This window comes from Sciurus carolinensis, chromosome 4, assembly GCF_902686445.1.
Source record: "Sciurus carolinensis chromosome 4, mSciCar1.2, whole genome shotgun sequence".
Lineage (NCBI taxonomy): Eukaryota > Metazoa > Chordata > Mammalia > Rodentia > Sciuridae > Sciurus > Sciurus carolinensis.
Window position 1 is genome coordinate 170,728,688 of NC_062216.1, and position 20,069 is coordinate 170,748,756.

Below are 20,069 nucleotides of genomic sequence, written 5' to 3' on the forward strand. Positions count from 1 at the left end.
AAAAAGACTATCTACCTTCCAGGTAAAGCTGTCTACTTCCCTGGAATGCTCAACTGCTTTTTTTTGTACCAGGGATTGAACCCAGTTGCGCTTAACCACTGAGTCACATCCCTAGTCCTTTTCGTTTATTTTGGGACAGGGTCTAAGTTGCTGACGCTGGCTTTAAATTTGCGATCCTCCTGCCTCGGCCTCCCAGGTTGCTAGAATTACAGGTGTGCGACACCATGCCCAGCTTCAACTGAATTTTTTTAAAAAATGTTATTGTGGGCTGGGGAGATAGCTCAGTTGGTAGAATGCTTGCCTTGCAAGCACAAGGCCCTGGGTTCGATCACCAGCACCACACACACAAAAATAAATAAATAAATAAATAATAAAAAAATAAAAATGTTATTGTATTTTTATGCCTACTGCCTCACAATGCTAGGCAAGCGCTCTACTACTGAACCACAACCCCAGTCCCCTGGAGTTAATTTTTAAGGCTGTGCTTTGTACATGTTATCATCATTAACTCCAAACCCCTCATTTACTGACACGGAGACTAAGGCCAAAGAAAGACCACCATGTGCAGATGCAGACAGAGGCCAATTAGCATTCAAACCATTTCTTCATCTATAATTGCCTTTCACAAGGTTGTTGCAGGAATAAATAGATGGCTTATGAAAAGATCCTTGAAATGATTTGTTTTTAATAATAAAGGAGAAAATGTTAAATATCAAAACCACACTGCGGAATTGAATACTAGGTGTCCTCCCAATGATATTATTGCTCTTTTAATGTTACCTATTTGGGTGGAAAATAAGTTGAAGGCGATTATTACTGGCAATTTTCAGAGGGGTGATCAGTACAAGTAACTCATTTTTTATTAGCATATTTTCTTAGATCTCTCATACAAAGTGCCAGGCACATAGTAAGTGCTCAATAAATGGTGGCTAGTTTTCCTTTGCTGCTTTTATTTTGAGATAGGGTCTGGCTAAGTTGCCCAGGCTGGCCTTGAGCTTATGATCCTTTTGTCAGTCTTCTGAGTAGCTGGGACTGCAGGCACGTGCCACTGCACCCAGATACTTTCATAATTAAGAAAAGACTACTTCTTTGTAACACGTCCAGATTACCCAGAATAGGTTACCTTTCTACTACTGTGTGCACCGCTGGCAGCACTACACCCGCTGAAGAAGGGGAGCATGCTTAGTTCTAAGGTCACATAGCACTCGTGTGTTTCACAGTTTAGACCATTAACAAAGATGACGGCCAATGTGAGCTGTTACAGAACCTGGGACTTAGCTACAGGGTGTAGGTGGAATCTCCAGACGCATTCACCAAAATTTCTCATAGTTCAAAGAATTCCTAGATTCCTAAAACTTTTTTTTTTTTTTTTAAACTGACTAAATTAAAACAGCCCCCACTAACCTGGCACCTGATTTAAGTTTTGCCCATGACTGCCATGGGCAGGGCAGAAGAGACCAAGAAGGTAATCCTGAGGAATCAAACACCAGTCACTACTAATTCATCTCCACTTATAAGACAGAATAATCATGTAAAATCCCCAAAGTAGGCAGAAAGTTCCAAAGACTCATGGGAAAATACCCACCACTAGATGTTGTGCAGCAGTACTAAAGGATCCCACTGAGGACCCATTATGGTATAAATATCCCATGATTCTGAGATTCAGGACAGGCTGGTGGCACTGGTTTAGAAGCTGTGCAGTACAGCAAAGAGATTTGGCCTGACCACTGTACTCTGAAAGGTCTGCTTCCAGGTGGGTCACTGGCTGGCATCTGGGAACCTGGATTTCAGGAGGGCTCTACCACCTTAAATGATCAGGTGGCCCCTGTGCCTAAACTCTGCAAACAGTACGATTCATGCTGAACACTTTTTTGCCCTCTGTAGAGTGTGGAATTTTGCTACATGCTAGGCAGAGAATGATTAAATGACTAGTCCCCAATGAAACCTCTGGGTACTGAGTCTTGAACAAGATCTGTAGTTTCATGTGTCATTACAAGTTGGAGGAATAAAGTACATCCTGTGTGCCTCCACTGGGAAGACTCTGGAAGCTTGTGGCAATTTCCCCCAGACTACATACACCGCATGCATCTTTCCTTTGGTGATTTTGCTCAGTATCCTTGTACCCTGATAAATCTTAGCCCTAAGCCTTACTATACGCAGAGTTCTAGCAAACCAAACAGGGGGCTGGTCTCAGGACCTATATCACAGAGTGGTTTGAGATTTAAAATTCTTGCATGCCACAGTACTTACAACGATGTCCTCCTCTGTGACTCGAGGATGCAGATTATTCACAGTCATCTTGGTGCCTTCCAAGGGGCTGAGAACAGGCTGTCACACAGACAAGAACATTACCAGGGTGAAGGGCAGACATGCACCCACAAGGCCCAAAGGAGACAACCCTGCAGAGTCCGTCATAACTAGGCTCCTCAGACCCTAATGTCCACCACATCCCCACCACCCTGTGCTAAAGGAACCAACCCTCTTCAGGTCCCTGAGCCTCTGCTTGGAATGCTACTCATCCTTCCAGACCCCGCAGCTTAAATGCCATGTTCTTAAAGTCTTCCCAGAACCCTGAGAGAAAAAAGATGCTCTTTCCCCATGGCTTCAGCAGCTTTCTTTTGGAAAACCCTTCATATTGTCACTTCATACAGTAATCTCTTTGCTGGTGTGGTGTCCTCAATGACCCATGAGTTCTGAGGGTAAGGGTCCCTGATTCTTGGTTTGCTCATCTGTAAATTGGGGGTAGCAACACCTACTTCAACGGGGTGTCACAAGGACCCACTGGGATCCACACAGCACACTACCCACCCAGCGCAGGCTGACGCTTGACTAGGATGGTCACAGTCACCTTACCTCAGCAGGTGGCAGTTCTTTGGGGGGTTCTTCCTTGTTCACCAGTGTCCGGGACATGTTGGTCAAGGCTTTTGTTCGAATAGTGGAGGGGAAAGCAGGAGCAGTGTATGCATCATTTTGAACCACTTTGGTGAGAGGGAGGGTCTTGGACATGGAGAGCTTGGAACTGCTCAGCCCAGCCTATACAAAGAGGCAGAGAGGGATCTGAAAATGCCCTGAAGAGCCAAGAACTAGATGAATACATGAATCTTTGATGTTGCTCTGCTCCACATCCATTAGAAGTCTGAAGCAAAGAAAGGCTACCAGTGACATCCACTAGGGAAGGGGTAGAAAGGGACAAAAGCATACGGCCCAAGCATGTGACCATAGAAGACAATTCCTACAGTGCTCGAAGCTCTGGCAGGAAGCTTCCTAGCCTTGACCTAGAAACTCCCAGGAACCACAAGCTCACCCATATTCAAACTTGCCAAAATCTCTACAATTTGGGGTTGGTCATAAGATCAAAAGCTTGAAATCAAGTTCATTCTTAAGATAAGCTTCTAATACAATGGAAGAATCACCAGCTCTAGGCTGACAGGGCACAGGAACTCACTCTGAAGAAGGTTCAGAACCCCCAGCTTTTTGGTCACAGATCTGGCCACATGGAAGCACCAGGGCCGTGGCATCCTCAGCAATCAGCTTACTAAGGATTTGCTGGCAGAATCAACACATGCAGACCACCAAAAATGGTTCCCACTCCAACTGGGGATGCGGTCCCATGAAAACATAAAATTCCCTTGTATTAACATGTCTGAGAAAAGAGATGCTGGACACAAGCAGCAGGTGGTATTGTTGTTTTAGGACAGGTCTATATAGTGCTGACCCAGGGATAAAGCAGCAGCCAGAGGGGCAGATCAGAATACAGGGAGGCCCCATTCACCAGGCCTCTCTAATGTGAGTGAAGCATCCTCTCCAAGTTGGATTCTAGCTCTCTCAAGCTGCTCTGTGTCACAATAGCCAGGACAGTGTAGAGGTTACGCATGGGGCCCCAGGAACTATGCTACTTTGGCTCAACAACTACATCTACTACTTACAAGTTGGGTGATGTTGAACAGGTTAACCTTTCTATATCTGTTTCCTCATCCATAAAATGAGAGTAAAAATACCCATTTCACAGGGTGGGAGGAGAGAGGGTCTTTTTTTTGTTTTTTGTACCAGAAATTGAACCCAGGGGTGCCTAACCACTGAGCAACATCCCCAGTCCTTTTTAATATTTTATTTAGAGACAGGGCCTAGCTAAGTTGCTGAGGTTGACTTTGAACTCATGTTCCTCCTGCCTCAGCCTCCCAAGCTGCTGGGATCACAGGCGTACACCACTGCTTGGCTAAGGGAAGATCTTAAATGAGTTAATATAAATACTATTTTTTTTCAATTAGGGTTAACCACTAAGTGAGCCAGCTAAGTTCTCTTGGCAGCAGATGCAAGTGATCTACTTACTAGAAAGGCCTGGTTCCTTTATAAAGAAACACACTGCCAACATTCAGCTTCACATACCACTCTTAAGAGCTTAATTATAACCAGGAGACTGGTCCACATACTCAGGGTGGTTACTAAAACTGAGTCTTTGGGCCTCTGAAGGTAAAATAAAGGAGGTGCCTGCCACAAGGAACTGGCTGGGCAGCCCACCAGCCTCCCTGCTGTGGCTCAGCTGTACCCACTGAGCTCAGTACTGGGACCACCCTGATACTGCCTGCTTTACTTCTCTGCATGATGTCTGACCAAAACCCTAGTAGGTAAGTTTTTCTTGCACAGAGGCTGTACCTACTGGAGCCCACCAATCAGATGAGGTTTATTCTTACTGACACCAACCCAGGGAATTCAAAATCCAAGCTCAAGCCCAGAGTCACTGTCCATAGTGGGTCAGGGAGTACAAAGGAAAGAAAAAGAGACTCCCTCCTGTGGGATTAATTCACTACTATGATTTGAGTGTCCCCTCCAAAACTGATGCTGAAACTTAATTTTCGGAGTGACAGCATTAAGAATTGTTTTGGTCATCAGGGAATCACTATCATGATTAGATTAAGGCCACTCTCATAGGACCGAATTTGCTATATCAGGGAAGATGCTCCTGATTAAAGGATGAGTGCAGCCTGATCTGTCTTGCATATGCTTGCTTGCCCTCCAACACACTATGACTAAGCAAGAAGGGCCTCCCCCATGCAGTCCCTCAATCTTGGACTTCCCAGCCTCCATAACTGTGAGTAGAGTAAACGACCATTATTTAAAACTCACCCAGTCTGTGGTATTCTGCTACAGCAGTAAATAATGGACTTTCCCTCAGGTGCCCAAACACAGTGCCCGGGACTGCAGCTCTGCACTCCACGTGCAGTGGGACCTTGAGCAAATTCCTGGACACTGTCGATATCCAATTTTTTTAAAAAGCAAGGGGCTGAACCAGTTCTGAGACTCTTACAGCCCAAATCATTGAAAGAGCCTATTATCTATCCTCAACCTCTCCTGTCCACCACATCAGACACATAGAGTGACAGAAAAAGAAAAAAGTGCCATACCATGTGGTGGTGAAAGTTGCCTGAGGGTGAAAACTTCATCTGTTTAGCAGGAACAGGTGCTATAATATCATCATCTTCATCCAGGTCATATAAATTCTGAGAATAAAGAAATACAAGCTAATGTGGCATGCAGGCCCACAAAAGACATCCAGCCCAAGCACAATGGGGAAATGAATGCTACAGTAAGTGAAAGATCAAGGGAAAAGGTGAGCACAGGGGTGGAGATGCCTGGAAAGACTGGCCTTGGAGCCTAGGTTCAAGTCCTGACAGGTGACTTCTACCCATGGGGCCTGATTAAAAGTGCTCCACACACATCAGAAGTACATTGCCATAAGTACACAATACCCATCAAGAATCCATAAAATGAGCCAGGTATAGTGGTACACATCTGTAATCCCAAGACAGGAGACTTCAAGTTTGAGGCCAGCCTCAGCAACTAAGCAAGACCCTGTCTCAAAATAAAATTAAAAAGGGCTAAAGTGCTAAAGTGCTCAGTGGTAAAGTGCCCCCTGGATTCAATCCCCAGTTGGGGGGGGGTGTGAATCCCTAAAATGTTTGCTTATAGTCATGTGTCTCTTAATGACAGGGACATGTTCTGAGAAGTCATTAGGTGATTTTGTTACGTGAACATCACAGAGCATACTTCCACAAACTATGCAACTACACACGTCTATATGGGATAAACTGTCATATATGCACCCCCAGTATTGACCCAAATGTCACTGTGCAGCACATGGTTGTATATCCTTTGGTTTGGAAAGCCCATTCTGGATAATCTAGCCCACAGCAGTAAACTCAACCCCCACCCCACTTATGTTAACACCAGTATTTCTAACAGCAAAAGAGACAGGAAAAGGGTCTAAATGCTTGAATTTTAAAAATAGAAAAAGAATGGCACAAACAAGAACAAAATTGCAACTACAACTAGGCATTTAATTTAAAATCACACACACACACAGACACAAAACACACCAGGAAGCTATGACCAAAACATTATTTTGTGTGCACAACATATCTAAATTAAACACTGTAGCTCCCCCCACTCATTAAGAAGCTTTTTGTTAAAACTCAAATTACAAAAAGTCAAATGAACTGGAAACCTTGAACCTGGCTCCAGCTGATTCACCCAAGTTGGCTTCATCAAAACGTGCACACACGCACACGGACATGTACACATATTCTCTCTCTCTCTCTCTCTCTCTCTCTCTCATTCTCTCTCTCTCTCTCTCTCTCTCTCTCTCTACCTGTTTGGCCTGGTGGTTATTGACAACATTGATCCTCATTCCAGCTGGATGGGCATGAAGTGGCACCATGGCCTTCTGCTGTGGAACCTAGAAACACTCAGTGATCACAATCTATCCCAAAGGGTTCACAAGCACTCTGTGAATATGAGGTCACTGAATTTGAAATATAGTGAGCATGCAGTTTGGATCTTTGGTAAAAAGGACTACAGAGTGCCTTGCCCCCAAGCAAGAAGGTATCATTATCCCAGAGACCATGCAGTAATGCAATTGAAGTGCTTTAAATTAAACTTGGCTCCATCAATGTTTGCTACTGCTATGCGTATTAACAAAGCTGCCCAGAGATTAAATGACACTGTTTCTCATTTTGGGGGAGGGGGGGTTGGGGAGGTAGGGGGCCCCCAACTTGACTAGCAGTCAGATCTAACTAGGTTTCTACCCTGGTCCTTCCACTGCCTGGCTATGTAATGTTAGACATGGTATTTCATCTCTGAGCCACATCCCCAGATTCTTTTATAAAACTGGGGTAACAGTCCTAAAGTTAGAGTAAGGAATACATAACATCAAATACACTAAGTGCCTGCTGCACAGCAAATGGTCAAAACGTTTCACTCTTTTCCCTCTCTTCCCTATACTACTTCTCCCTTAAGAAAATCATTTCTCTTGACCTCCCCATTCTTTTTAAGAGAGAATATGGTCCTTCTTCATGTTTGCTCAGCTATAATGAACATAAAAAGCCTTTGTAAACAGCCAAGGGCTGTCCCAACACTTGGGAGAACTGCACTTTTGCCCAGTCACTCTCCCCTCACCCCCAAATCTTCCTGCCTAAATCTGCCTTTCTTCTTGGCTTTCTGAGAATTCGTGACAGAAACTGCAACCTACCTGGATGGTTTTGGTGAGCTTCAAAGCAGGGGTCACTGTGCCAATGGGTGGGCTTGTGAAGGCATCAGGGGAACTCCTCCTCAAGCTGATCTTCTCCCGGGCATCAGCTACCTGGCGAGGCTTCTGTGGCACTGTGCTCTGCTGCTTGCGTGAGTTCAGCATCTCTCTGGCATCCTGCACTTTCCCTTTGATTCGAAACCGTGCATCTTTCTGCAAAAGCTTCTCCCGAGCATCTTTGACTCCCAGCTTGAGCCGGGCATCTGAAAGGCCTATCTTCTGCCGGGCATCAAATCGCTGCTGGAAGGTGGCTGTGCGTGTTGGCTGGCTGAGAAGGCTCTGCTGGATCCCAACTCGAGATCGGACACCTCCAACTCCTCCTGGTCTGGCGCTGAGCCTACAAATACAAACTGTAATAGTAAGTGGATCTGAATATCACCAGTGGCCCATGGAGGAGAACCTGGGAATCTGGGAATAGAGCAGGTCCTACAGAAACCAGATGCTGCTTCCTGCCTGTGTGTAAGTCAATACTTAATTCAACATAAAATATAACAGACTTCTTTTTTACTTCATGCCTTTTAACTTTGTATCATAAACAAAATTAAGAAAGAGGGTCTGGATTTCCACCCCTAGTTAAGACTGTCTTACTCCCCAAATCAGGTGTTTTGAAAGATCACATGAACAATAACCCCCAGACAATGCCAGTCAAATAAGAAACAATCCCCAAGATTTCAAACCCCACTTAGCTGGAAAGCAACTTGCTCCCAAAGCTGCTCTTTTTTTGTTACTGGGGACTGAACCCAGGGGCACTTTACCACTGAGTCAGATTCCTACTCTTTGAAAAATATTTTATTTAGAAACAGGGTCTAAGTTGCTTGGGGACTCACTAAGTTGCTGAGGTTAGCCTTGAACTCGCAACACTTCTGCCTCAGCTTCCTGAGTCACTGGAATTACAGGAATGCACCACCCCGACCCCACCTGGCCACACCCCCACTCTTCATCAGCCCTCTCAGAACTAGAGGGGCACCTATTATGTCTGCTTTACAGTGGGAGAAGCATTCCTGGCCATGCTGCATGAGACCTCCTCCTCTGGGTTGCAATTAAAAAAGTCAATATGTGGGTCTCATTAGCAACTCAAAGAATGACAAAAAGACTTAGAAAAGAAAAATAATGGCTCACTGCAATAACAATAAAAATGTCAAGTTTCAGAAACCATTAAAACTGGAAACTTGTTAATTAACTCCCTTAAACAGGTTCTTTCTCTTTCAGCAGTTTGTTTAAAAAAAAAAAAAAAAAAAAAAAGCTCTTCTGAGTATAACACTAGAAGTCTTCCTGGGATCTGTGGGCTTTTCCTAACCTGTCTATCCATGAAGAATAGAGAGGCCTTGATCTTGGACTTTCTGCCTCTAGCACCAAGAGAAATAAACTTCTCTGGTTTATAGGCCACCCAGTTCATGCTATTTTGTTAGATAGCAGCCCAAGCAGACTGGACAATGATGCACAGTTCCACTTTTCTCTTTGGGAAATGGCAACTTGCTTTAAGGTTTACTTTCCAGTAGGTCTGACTGGGTGGGAGAGAAGATGGAAGGGTCATTTACAGTATCAATTAGAATAAGTTGAAGGTTGAGGAGGCTGCTGTGCCTGGTGGCGCATGCCTGTAATCACAGTTGATTTTAGGAGGCCGAAGATCCTAAATTTAAGGCCAGTCTGAACAACTTAGCTAGACTCTAAGTTGTAATTCAGTGGTAGAGTATCTCTGGGTTCAATCCTCCCGGCTAAAAAAAAAAAATGTGGAGACGGTTGCATGTTCGGCCCTACTCTATTTTCTCACGTAAAGACTTTGGAAAGGCCAGGTGTGTGGTGGTGCAGGCCTGTAATCCCAGCAGCTCAGGAGGCTGAGGCAAGAGGGTTGCAAGTTCAAAGCCAGCCTCAGCAACTTATCACCCTAAGCAACTTAGTGAGACCATGTCTCAAAATAAAAAATAAAAATGGGCCAGGGATGTGGCTCAGTGGTTAAGTGTTCCTGGGTTCAATCTCTGGTACAAAAAGAAAAAAAGACTCTGGAAGATGGATTAGAGATGCCTTAGAGAAAGCAGAGCCACAAGGAACGAGTGTGGAGGGAGGCCAGCATACACAATTCGGGAGAAGGAAACAGCTGTGTGGTGGACAGCACCCACCTCCCCTGGCCTAGGCTATCCTAGGCTTCATGGTCCATGACCTGCAAAGCCATGGACAACAGTGGGCCTATCCAGAAACCTGTAGCTACTCTGAAGGACTCTTGGTGAGAATGAAGGTCCTACCCTCGAGCAGGGTGCTCCCACTGACCTTTTTTTAAAGGGTGCTTAACCACTGAGCTACACCCCCAACCCTTTTTGTTTTTTGAGATAGGGTCTCACTAGGTTGCTTAGAGTCTCAAATAGTTGCTAAGGCTGGCTTTGAACTTGCCATCCTCCTGCCTCAGTCTCCCCAGCCACTGGGATCACATCATGCCCAGCCCGTCTCTGGCTTAAAAAAAAAAAAAAAAAAAAAAAAAAAGTTTCAAGTTCTCTCACATCTGTTAATGATGTCCTTCAAAGAGAAGAAACAGGTTATGCATTCAGATCAGGAGCTGCTACTGAAGTCTACTCACAAAATGGGAAAGGTTTTGGCCAACAATTCCCACAGAGATCCATGTGAAACAGGGGCTAGTGGAAAGCATCCCAGAAGAAAAAGCTTACTTACTGAGGCCACAGGCTCTGGGTCAGGCAATCAAATTACCAAAACGAACATGGTGAGGTACAGGTCTCTAGGTCCTCCAAGCTGAGGTGTGGCATAGAGATCCCCAAATAATCACCACGCTTCTACTCTAACAGAGGATGGTACAAAGTCAAAGAGGATACCATTCGCGTGGGAAGGCTAAGACAGTGGCCTAGGGTGCCTGAGAAGAGCAGTTTGTCAAAGGTCAAATGCAGAAAAGACGACTCTGGCCCACAGCTCGCAGCTTCTTTGCTCTTAGGACTCAGGCGAGCAGCCAAGTCAGCCTCTAGCTTTCCCAAACTTAAGAGCATTCCTTCACTTTTCCCATATCACTCAGGCAAAGCCTCTGCTACCCTGGTCTTCAGGTGAAGGTCCCCCTGCCCTTGGAGCATTCAAAGCATTCGACAAAGTTCCATTAAGGCATTTACCATGCTGAATCACAGACTGATTTGTTTACAAGCCTGCATCTCCCACAGAACTGCCAGCTTCTCAGGGGCACCCCCTGTACCTTCTCACCTCTGTCAACCCTGCTTCAGGGAAATGGTAGGGCTCAAAGGGCTTTCTGGTGCCAGGAATCCTATAAAGCTACTAGCATACATCCTTCTCCTGGGCTCACAATCTCTGAGGCTAGCTGCCATCATCTCCATATGATTCCTGGAATGACTGAATCACAGAGCTAGTGGCCATAACCAGAACAGAACTCCAGGGCCACCAGACTCCAGAGCCCACTCTTCTCATTGTAACCCACTCCAAGTTTCCCTCCTTCCTACTCCAAGCTCCAGAGGAATAAGATGGAGAAACGGTGGTTGCCCTGAAGGGCTTCTCCTAGAGAAACCAGCCCTCACTGACTACCCACTGCTCTGCAGGATCCTGACCTCCAGTCTTGCCAGCAGAGAGGGAGGCACCCATGTAGCCAGGGCACAAGAGCTTCAGGAAAAGTCCCCTGGAAGAGAAAGGAGCTGGTCTCCCACTGTGACAGAACATCACAAATGGAACCAGGCTACATAAACAAAAGTGGAGGACTCAGTTGGTCATGGTGTGCACCACACAGTGGGAGTCAGACACATCCCAATCAAACCCGATCCTTTTCCAAGACTTCCCAACTTTGGTCTTCTCCAAATTCTACCTTCTCCCATCACCAAGGCACCTCTCACTATCAAAGGGTCCCTGATATTATAACTACAGGAGGTGAGACCATCTAATCTTGTAAAATTCCATGTTATAATACCATAAGGCTGGGTAAATCTAGAGCTCCACAGTTACCAATTTTGCTTTCAAGTCAACTTACCCAGTATCACCCATCACAAAGTCAATAAAACACTAGTACCAAGGGAAAAAAAAAAAAAAAAAAAAAAAAAAAAAAAAAAACAGTGGTGGGAGAGGAAAAAAAAAAGAATGACCAAGAGCCTCATTCTAAATTAAGGTTAATAATGAGATTCTTTTTTTGGTACTGGGGATTGAACCCAGGGGTACTTAACCACTGAGCCACATCCCCAGCCCTTTATATTTTTTATTTTGGGATGGGGTTTCACAAGTGGTGAGGCTGGCTTTGAACTTGCAACCTCCTGCCTCGGCCTCCTGAGTCACTGGGATTACAGGTGTGCGCCACTGTAACCAGCAACTATGAGATTCTTGAAGACAAATTTCCTATCCCTGAACAGGGATGGAGAAAAGGGCAGACTGACATTTTCTGGCTCACTCTACTACTGAATTTGACCTTTGCATGAGGTGGGCCAGGGGAGGGGGATTAGGTTTCTGCAACCGTAACTTATTCATATTCCTCAACAGTTTCCCTTCTCTGATAATCAGCAATGGCTGTCTGAAGTGCTATACTGAGAATCCCAAGGGAATTTCCAGACTTCACATGAGTGTAGGGTAGATAAGCAATACCTGCTACTGACACAGAAGAGGCAACTAATAGGATTATGAAAGATAAAGATTTGAGGGGCTGGGCACGTAGCTCAGTAATAGAGCACTTGCCTAAGAATGTTTGAGGTCCTGAATTTACTACAGGCACAGATTTTTAACATACACCTCATTTAAGCCTCATAACAACCTTGTGAATAGTGTTTAACTGTTCACATTTTATAAATAAGGAAACAGATGTGAGGAGCTAATCTCAAAATCAGATACTAATGTTGAAGAATAGATTTGAACTTCATTATATCTAGTTAAAACACTAATAAAGTATGTGTTAATAGTAAAGTCTAGATCTCGAAGATTCAAAACTTAATCTTCCATATTACTAATGTCTGCTCTTTTAGTTCTAACATATTGGTTCTAATACATCTTCAAAATTAAAATAAAACAACACAACAGTTAAGGGTGTTTCTAAATGGAGGAAAATCTTGGAACTCCAGTCACACCTAGGAATATATATACCATAATGCCTGTCTGGCAGGAGAGACCACTTGTCCTGGCCTGTGTGTGTGTGTGTGTGTGTGTCTTGCATTGTTCTGAGGACTGAACCCAGGATGCTCTACCACTGAGCTACATCCCCAGCCCTTTTAAAATTTTTTATTGTGAGACAAGCTCTCACTAAATTGCTGAGGCTGATCTCAAACTTGTGGCTCCTCCTGTCTCAGCCTACTGAGTCACTGGGAGTACAGGCATGGGCCACCTTGCCTGGCATATGCCGATATTTTAATCCACAGTCATGCTTCACTTAACGGTAGGGACATGACCTGAGAAATCCATGTACTTATACAAACTTGGCATCACCAGGTGATAAAATCCTAGGGGACCACCCTCCATGTATGTGGTGGGACATCACAGCACCTGACTGCGTCTGACTAGCAGAAAAGATACATTTGCAGGAGGGAGGTGCTGGCAGATGGATGTAGTAGCTACTCATAGTGGGAATGAGTAAGCGACTCCTCAATTTGATGCATTTAGTTCCCTAGTTACGCCAGTCCTTTCAACTCCTTTCACGAATAGCTTTTGGGGGCTCCAGTGTTCAGGCTTTTTATAATCATGGTTCCTCTTCCTGCATGAAAAGACAGCTATTCATCCCAGCAGGCAGCAGTAGTGGTTCTAAGGCAGGCATTAGTCATCAGGAATTTTTTAAATAAACACCCCTGCCAGGGGTAGTTCTCAAAAACATAAAGTCAATTATGTTATCCCCCTGTCTAAGAACTGCTGAGGGCTCCCCAACAAAGCCCAATCCATGGGGGGCCTCCAACGTAACCCCAGATTCTGCCTGCAGCCTCAGCCCCCACTGTAGGGCCTACTTCTGTTTCCAAAACACATTCTGCACTTTTGTCCTCAGCACATGTTCAGGAGGGTGAGGGAGAGAGGTTCTGAGCAAGTCTTTTAATTGCTCCACTTCAGCCAACAATGGAAACAGTGCAACTGCTTCAAAGTCCTCCCCAGGCATTCTGAGGGGTACTGGGGAGAGTACTGCAGGACAGTGAGAGGGCAAATGCCTTATTGAGCCCTCCCTGCCTACATTCCTGAGACTGGAACCTAGCGCACGCGTGAGAATTAGGGAGGGTCTGTGGGGACTGGGAATGCCTCACCCTCCTGGCTCTGTGGAGGGCAGGGCTGCAGGCGGCTCTGGACAGATGTCTAATCTAAAAGACTCAGGCCCACAAAGGGGGGAACCTGAATTATATAATGTGGACTGTAATCCATGGGGATTTCTGGATTACAGTACATATGTGTTGAGTTGGGTTTTTTAGTACTGGGAATTGAATTCAGATCACTGGGTTACATCCCCAGTTCTTTTTATTTTTTATTTTGAGATAGGGTCTCACTGAATTGCTGAGGCTGGCTATCAACTTGCAATCCTCCTGCCTTGGCCTCCTGAGTCATTGGGATTGCAGGCATATGCCACCATGACCAGCTTTGAGGACATTTTTATAGGAAAAAAAGTCTAATTCAAATTATTACTAAGGGTCAATTCTGAATTAGGTTCTTTAGAGAGACACACAAAAACAAGACACTAAGACACTATCCCTTTACTCAAGAGTCTAGAGCAGATGTTTCATTTTAAAATCAAATTCTTCTCCTCCAAATTATGTAACAACTCACTTGTGTTTAGTTCTATATTTCCTTTATCTTATCTCAACAAGGAAACAAGCAATGTGTACAGGTCTCGGGCCTTGGCCTGAACAGGAAAGTTCACTTTGCCCCCAACCCCTGCAGCTCCAAGAACTCCCCAGATGGGACATCTGGCCCTGGATGCTCAACTCCAGATGCTCAACTCCAGTCCATTTAGGGTTACCACCCTGAACTAGCTGGAGATGGTAGACAGCTGTCCTCTGACAGACTAAACAACCCACAAAGGAGTTGCTTCAACTAACTCAGTGACACCACCACATCTAAAGGCAGTAGTCAACATGCCACCCAGGTCTGCAATGCAGGTGGTGACTAGTACTGACCCAGGGAGACTCAACTATCTGTCCTGCATGCTTGAGGTCACTACAGTTGTAAGAGGCAAAAAGATGGAATTCCATGGTCTGGGCGAAGAGTCACTCAAAGCACCCCCCTTCAGTCCCAGAAGTTCCCATTAAGCAAGAAATCTTGAAGATGATTAACTGGAGATCCAGGTAATGGTAATGACTCTTTTCTTGACTTACAAGGCTTGAGGAACACACAGCAGCAAGAGGACAAGCACATTCCACAAATGCTATCTATCCTCAGGGTAACAGGAAACAAGTGGCTAGGCAGGTGGGGAAAGAGGCCTTATTTCCACTAAGAGGAAAAAATGCTAAACTAGTCACAGGTTCTTCCTAAATTACTAAGCAACGTTTTTTTGTTTTTGTTTTTTTCGGTGCTGGGGATTTGAACCCAGGGCCTTGTGCTTGCGAGGCAAGCACTCTACCAACTGAGCTATATCCCCAGCCCCTGAGCAACGTTTTCCCTGAAATATTCGCACATTAAGACCAAAGTTTCCAGAACGATGATTTCTTTTAAGAAACACATAAAAAAAAAAACCCACATAAAATAGAATATATTAACTACAAGAGAAGACATTTGTTCACTGAAATTTGTTCACACACCTCACCTCTTTTTCTTTTTTTTTGTACTGGGGGGTCAAACCAGGGGCATTTCCCCACCGAACTACATCCCCAGCCCCTTTTAAGTCAGATCTCACTAAATTGCTGAGGCTGGTATTGAACTTGGGATCGTCCTGCCTCATCCTCCATCGGGCCAGTGCTCCGCCACTCCCAGCCTCGAGTGCCCGGTTTGTGGAATGGGTTCGACACGAACAGTTAGCAACCCGGAGCGCGGTTACAGGACCCATCCATGTACCATCATGCCCAGTTACCGCAGATAGGGAGCCCTGCATCTAGTTTTTCTCTTTGATGGTTGTGCAAGTTTCCAGAAGAGATTTAATCCAGACACAACACATTCTCCAGTTTCCTTTACCCTAGTCTTCCAGCCTGCCGCCTGCCCTAATACTCTCCACCTGACAGCAGTACTCTTGCACTGAAAACTGGATCATGTTATTTCTTTAGTGAAAAACCCTTCAACAATGACAAAGACAAAAGAACACCTACTGAGCACTTAGTACTGCCAGGCTCTTTTTGGAGCATTTTAGTTATATTAATTCACTCAAGTCCTGATGAAGCTGATATTGGCCACATTTTATACACAAGGAAAGGGAGACCAGGAACAGTTAAGCAACTTGCATAAGACCATATGGAAAGTATGAAGCAGGGAACTGAAGTTTGGCAATCTTACTCTAGAGCCCTCATCCTTACCTAGTCTGTTCCCAGAAGGGTCACATGTTCCTATTCCTTTAAGGAGAGGTCCATGACAACTGCCATCATTTGCTGAACACTTACCACATGGCACAAACTTAAAACAGCTGTTGTTACATTTAATTCCCTCACCAAGAATACCTTTATAATATGATCTAGGGTACTGCTCAGCTCAGAAGTCACCTGGCTAGGGGGATAGAACCTAACAAATGTGGTGCCTGCTGGAGACCTGGTCTGCCTGTCTGCCCAGCCCCTGCTCTTACTGAGGATCCACACAGAACCTCTTCCTGCAGCCCCACCCACCTCAATACAAGACTGCACACACCAAGGTCAGAAAAGTACAGACTCAATATAGTACAGAGCTGAGAGGAGAGTTTCAGAGAGCTCAGGTCCTGCCTGGGAAGGGGCTCACTCAGGAATTACTGAGGGAACCTGTGGATTCAGAAGCACCAGAGGATCCAGCACCAACTCCACCTCAGTTACTTGAGGGGAAGACCTTGTTGACAAAACACACTGCTTAGGTGTATGAGCCAGCAGCCAAGTGAGCGTACTGGCTGGTGAATTACAGGGCGCTGGCAGCGGGGGCTGTGGTGGATATGCGTATTCAGGGTGTACACTTCACACAGCAAGACCGAATGGGACAGAACTTTCCCAAGTTCATATATGAATACACGACCAGTGCAACACCACATCACGTTCAACCACGAGAATGGGATCCTAGTTAGAATCAGTTACGCTCCACGTAAGCACAGTATGTCAAAATACATCCCACTGCCATATACAAAGCACAAATACAAATAAAAGAATGAATTTATTTTCTAGCCACAGGCACAGGGAGGTATCAGTAATAAACATCTGCCCCGGGAATGCATGTTTGAGGAAACGGTGATGTTTCTACAGCCTGTTCTACAAAGACGTTTATCTGTGTTGGAAGACCTCTAACCTAGGTCCCATTTCTTCATACAAACTTAGCTCGCATAAGCTGAAAATGGCCTAATATTTAAGAGTCTAGAAAACAGCGCGGGGCCCAAGCCTGCGAGCATCCCCGGGCGTCCCCCAGCCCGTCCCACCTGTTTCTCGGCCCGGCCGGCGGGGAAACGCTCGCGGAGCTCCGCGGGCCTCGGGCCAGAGCCCCGCCACTCCCAGCCTCGAGGGCCCGGCGTGTGGAATGGGTTCGCCGCCAACAGTTAGCAAGCCGGGGCGCGGGCCGCCCTGCAGCCCGCGGCCGAGTTCTAAGACCGGCCTGGCCAAGGCGGCGAGACGCCCGTCCGCGGGGCAGCGGAAAGGGAGCGAGTGCGGCTCGCCCCCGAGCGCTCGGAAGCGCAAGGCTGCGCCAAGGGGCGGCTGTTAACAGGCGGCGGGGGGCGGATTTCGAGCTCCGGGCCGAGCGCCAGCTCGGCGGTCCGAGCGAGCCACTTCCCTCTGAACGCAGTTCTCTGAACTCGGAGGCGGTGGAGACGGCGGGTGCAGGCAGCGCCGGGACCCCGCAGGAGAGGCCCCGAGCCTAGGCGGGGTGCGGCCCTGCAGGGCAGCCGCTCCTCACGCGCCAGGCCCCGACCCCGCAGCCGTCCCGCCCGCCGCCCGGGGCCCGCCGAGCGACGGCGCCGCCAGCCAGTGGGCGGCCGGGCGGCCGGGCCCGCGGCGGCGGCGGCGGCGCGGCCAATGAGGAGCGCGGCTGAGGTAGGGGGCGGGCGCAGCCGGCCCTCGCGTAGCGCCTGGACCGCTCCCTCCTCCGTCCCGAGCCCCGCTAGGCCGCAGATCCCGAGCCCCGAAGGGAGAAAAGGCCACTCACCGCCCCTTCGTCGCCGCTCCGCGTTTCCGTATGAGCTCGTCCAGGGAGATGTCCGCCATCTTGCGCCACCGAGCAAGCCGAGAGCAGCTTAGACGCCTCAGCCCGCGAGCCCGCCCCTTCGGCCGCTACGGTGAGACAAGCTGCTTCCGGCGTCCGGCCAACCAATTCTCGCGACAGCTCACACGAGGCAAGGACCGGAAGGGGCGTGGATGCCTCCCATGAGCCTTCGCGATGCGAACTCCTTATCTGCATACGGAGGGTCCGAGCCCAGCAGATCCTTTCTCTTCCCCGAACAAATAAAATTTAAAACGACATAAAAAACTGGTAGCCAATAAAGCAAACTTCGGAAGAATGGGGCGGTCAGTTTAATGAGCAACTTGTTACTCACCATAGCTTTAATAAGAATAGGATTCATTACCCAGGAAGTGAGACCCATCTTTCTTTATGCCTTAAACTTATGAGTAAGGAAAATAACGATTCGGGGTGACGCCCGAATCCTCACTGCTAATGTGAGACGAATTTTTGAGCGGGTAAAGGTTGCCCCTAAGGTGACCCGCCTACTTTGCGGGATGCCTGGGAGTCGCGATCTGCCCGACCCCTGTACACCAAAAAAGTAGGTTTTGTTGTTTTTTTTTCTTCTTTCTCCTCCTTTTTTCTTTTCTAGTTTTGACGAAGTGCTATGAGTAGTTTTTTTAGGGCGTTAAAGCTTTTTTTTCTGTGGGGGGGGGGTGTTCTTCGCCTTAAAGTAGCCCACTACTGATCTATTGCGGTGGTGTTCTTTTGAGTTTTTGAAGTCTAGCCTCAGGAAAATAGGGGCGGTACCTGCTCGTTTTGAACCTTTACAGTGTAGTGCTGGTCTACAGCTCTTTACAGTGGAGGCTGGAGTCCCGTTGGTAGCCTCTCTGTGCCTCTGTCCCGAACCGTAAAATGGGATAAATAGTAGGTTGTTGGGAGGTTAACTGCCGCGATTCATTAGTGTTCAATATACGGAATGGCGTTTTCTTCTTGAAGCCCCATTTTCCAGCTAGTTGATGAATCAACCAATAAAATACAGGCGGGGCTGGAGGTTTAGCTGAGGGTAGAGCACATTTCTAAAGATGCATGACCTCAGCTCAAATGGAGTAATGTCATTTTGCAGGGGAAGAGGGATGGAACCCAGGGCCTCTGCCACTAAGCTACACCCTTAGCCTTTGAATCATGTACTTTTAACCCAAGGCCCACAGGTTCAGCCTCAGCTCTGGGGCCAGCTGGACCTCAAGGTGAGATGCAGAGGAACCTGGAGGGGCCGCGGGGCAGGAGCAACGGCCCTAGCTTGCCGTGACCTAGAGAAGTTAAATATTAAAATGTCACTTAGATGTTTTCTCCGAAGCCAGTACGATGAATCATAAACTGAATCATTTAATTCTGGGATGGTAGGTGGAGGCCTTTGGTTGTCCAGAGACAAGGATCACAGGAGGTAGAGGTGGGGACTGAGGTGGGGCGTCAGGAGTGCTTCAGGGTCCTCCCAAAGTCGGGGACTTTCCTGGAGGGGAGAGTCCCCCTGTGCACCTCTGCACCAGGGCCTCCATCCAGTATCTGTGTGGCCCACAAGACTTTGGTGTGAGCCGACGTGAACCCTCCAGCAATGCAAATGGGCGGCAGCCAAAGGAGTTCAGCCGCGGTGTTTGGAAACTGGCCAAGGCATCCCAGGAGCCACTGCAGTTGCGGGATGGGCATCTGTGCAAACTGCTGTCCGGTGGGTCTCCGCCTTCTGGGACACGGGCTCAGTGCTTGCTTACTCAGATATGTGTGGTTTCGCGTAAATAATCCTTTATCGTCCGTGGGCAACACAGTGGGAGCTTTGTGTGTGGCCGCCGTGCACTCGTGGGGGGACATCAAGGGGCTGCCATAAACCTGTTCTAAATGGCCCTGGCCGGGTGGGGGTGGGGTGGTGGTGGAGAACCAGGCCTGGTGAGTGAACTGACCTATTTCACCAGCTCCGTTGCTTTTACAGTGCTGGGGATTGAACTCGGGGAGCCTGAGAGCTGTCACTCAGCGTCAGCCCCAGCCCCCGTCAGCCCCAGCCCCCCACCCTTTTATGGATGGGGAAACCGAGGCCAGGAGAGAAGGTAGGGACTCTCATGGGCTCAGGCAAGCCCTGTTTTCTCATCCTCAGACAGGACCAGAATGACACCTAGTGCCAAGTGCTCCACATGGTCCCTGCACAGTATGGGGACAGGCCATGGGAGCCTGGGATACCTAGGCAGAGTCCTGGCCTTGCTCCTGTATGTGGCAGAGGACCAGGGACAGGATGAAGGGCTTACACCTCCTC

General features: G+C 47.2%; 1 protein-coding gene and 1 non-coding gene across 5 annotated transcripts in view; one reads left to right on the forward strand and one right to left on the reverse strand.

Annotated features, from left to right (window-relative positions):
* Poldip3 (DNA polymerase delta interacting protein 3) overlaps positions 1-19,804 on the reverse strand; it is a 31,394-nt gene extending 11,590 nt beyond the window's left edge. The window contains exons 1-6 of one of the 4 annotated variants that reach the window (XM_047550534.1): positions 17,759-19,804; positions 7,526-7,919; positions 6,647-6,733; positions 5,403-5,498; positions 2,854-3,033; positions 2,251-2,328 (exon numbers count right to left, since the gene is read on the reverse strand). In XM_047550534.1, coding sequence (XP_047406490.1) covers positions 2,251-2,328; positions 2,854-3,033; positions 5,403-5,498; positions 6,647-6,733; positions 7,526-7,919; positions 17,759-17,817 — 894 coding nt within the window. In that variant the 5' untranslated portion in view covers positions 17,818-19,804. The remainder of the gene's footprint in view (positions 1-2,250; positions 2,329-2,853; positions 3,034-5,402; positions 5,499-6,646; positions 6,734-7,525; positions 7,920-17,758) is intronic. The other 3 variants (XM_047550535.1, XM_047550536.1, XM_047550537.1) reach the window with 3 other exon arrangements.
* LOC124984128 (U12 minor spliceosomal RNA) lies at positions 18,203-18,352 on the forward strand. Its single transcript, XR_007108588.1, has one exon. It is a non-coding gene; the product is annotated as a U12 minor spliceosomal RNA (small nuclear RNA).
* Positions 19,805-20,069: the final 265 nt, after the last annotated feature.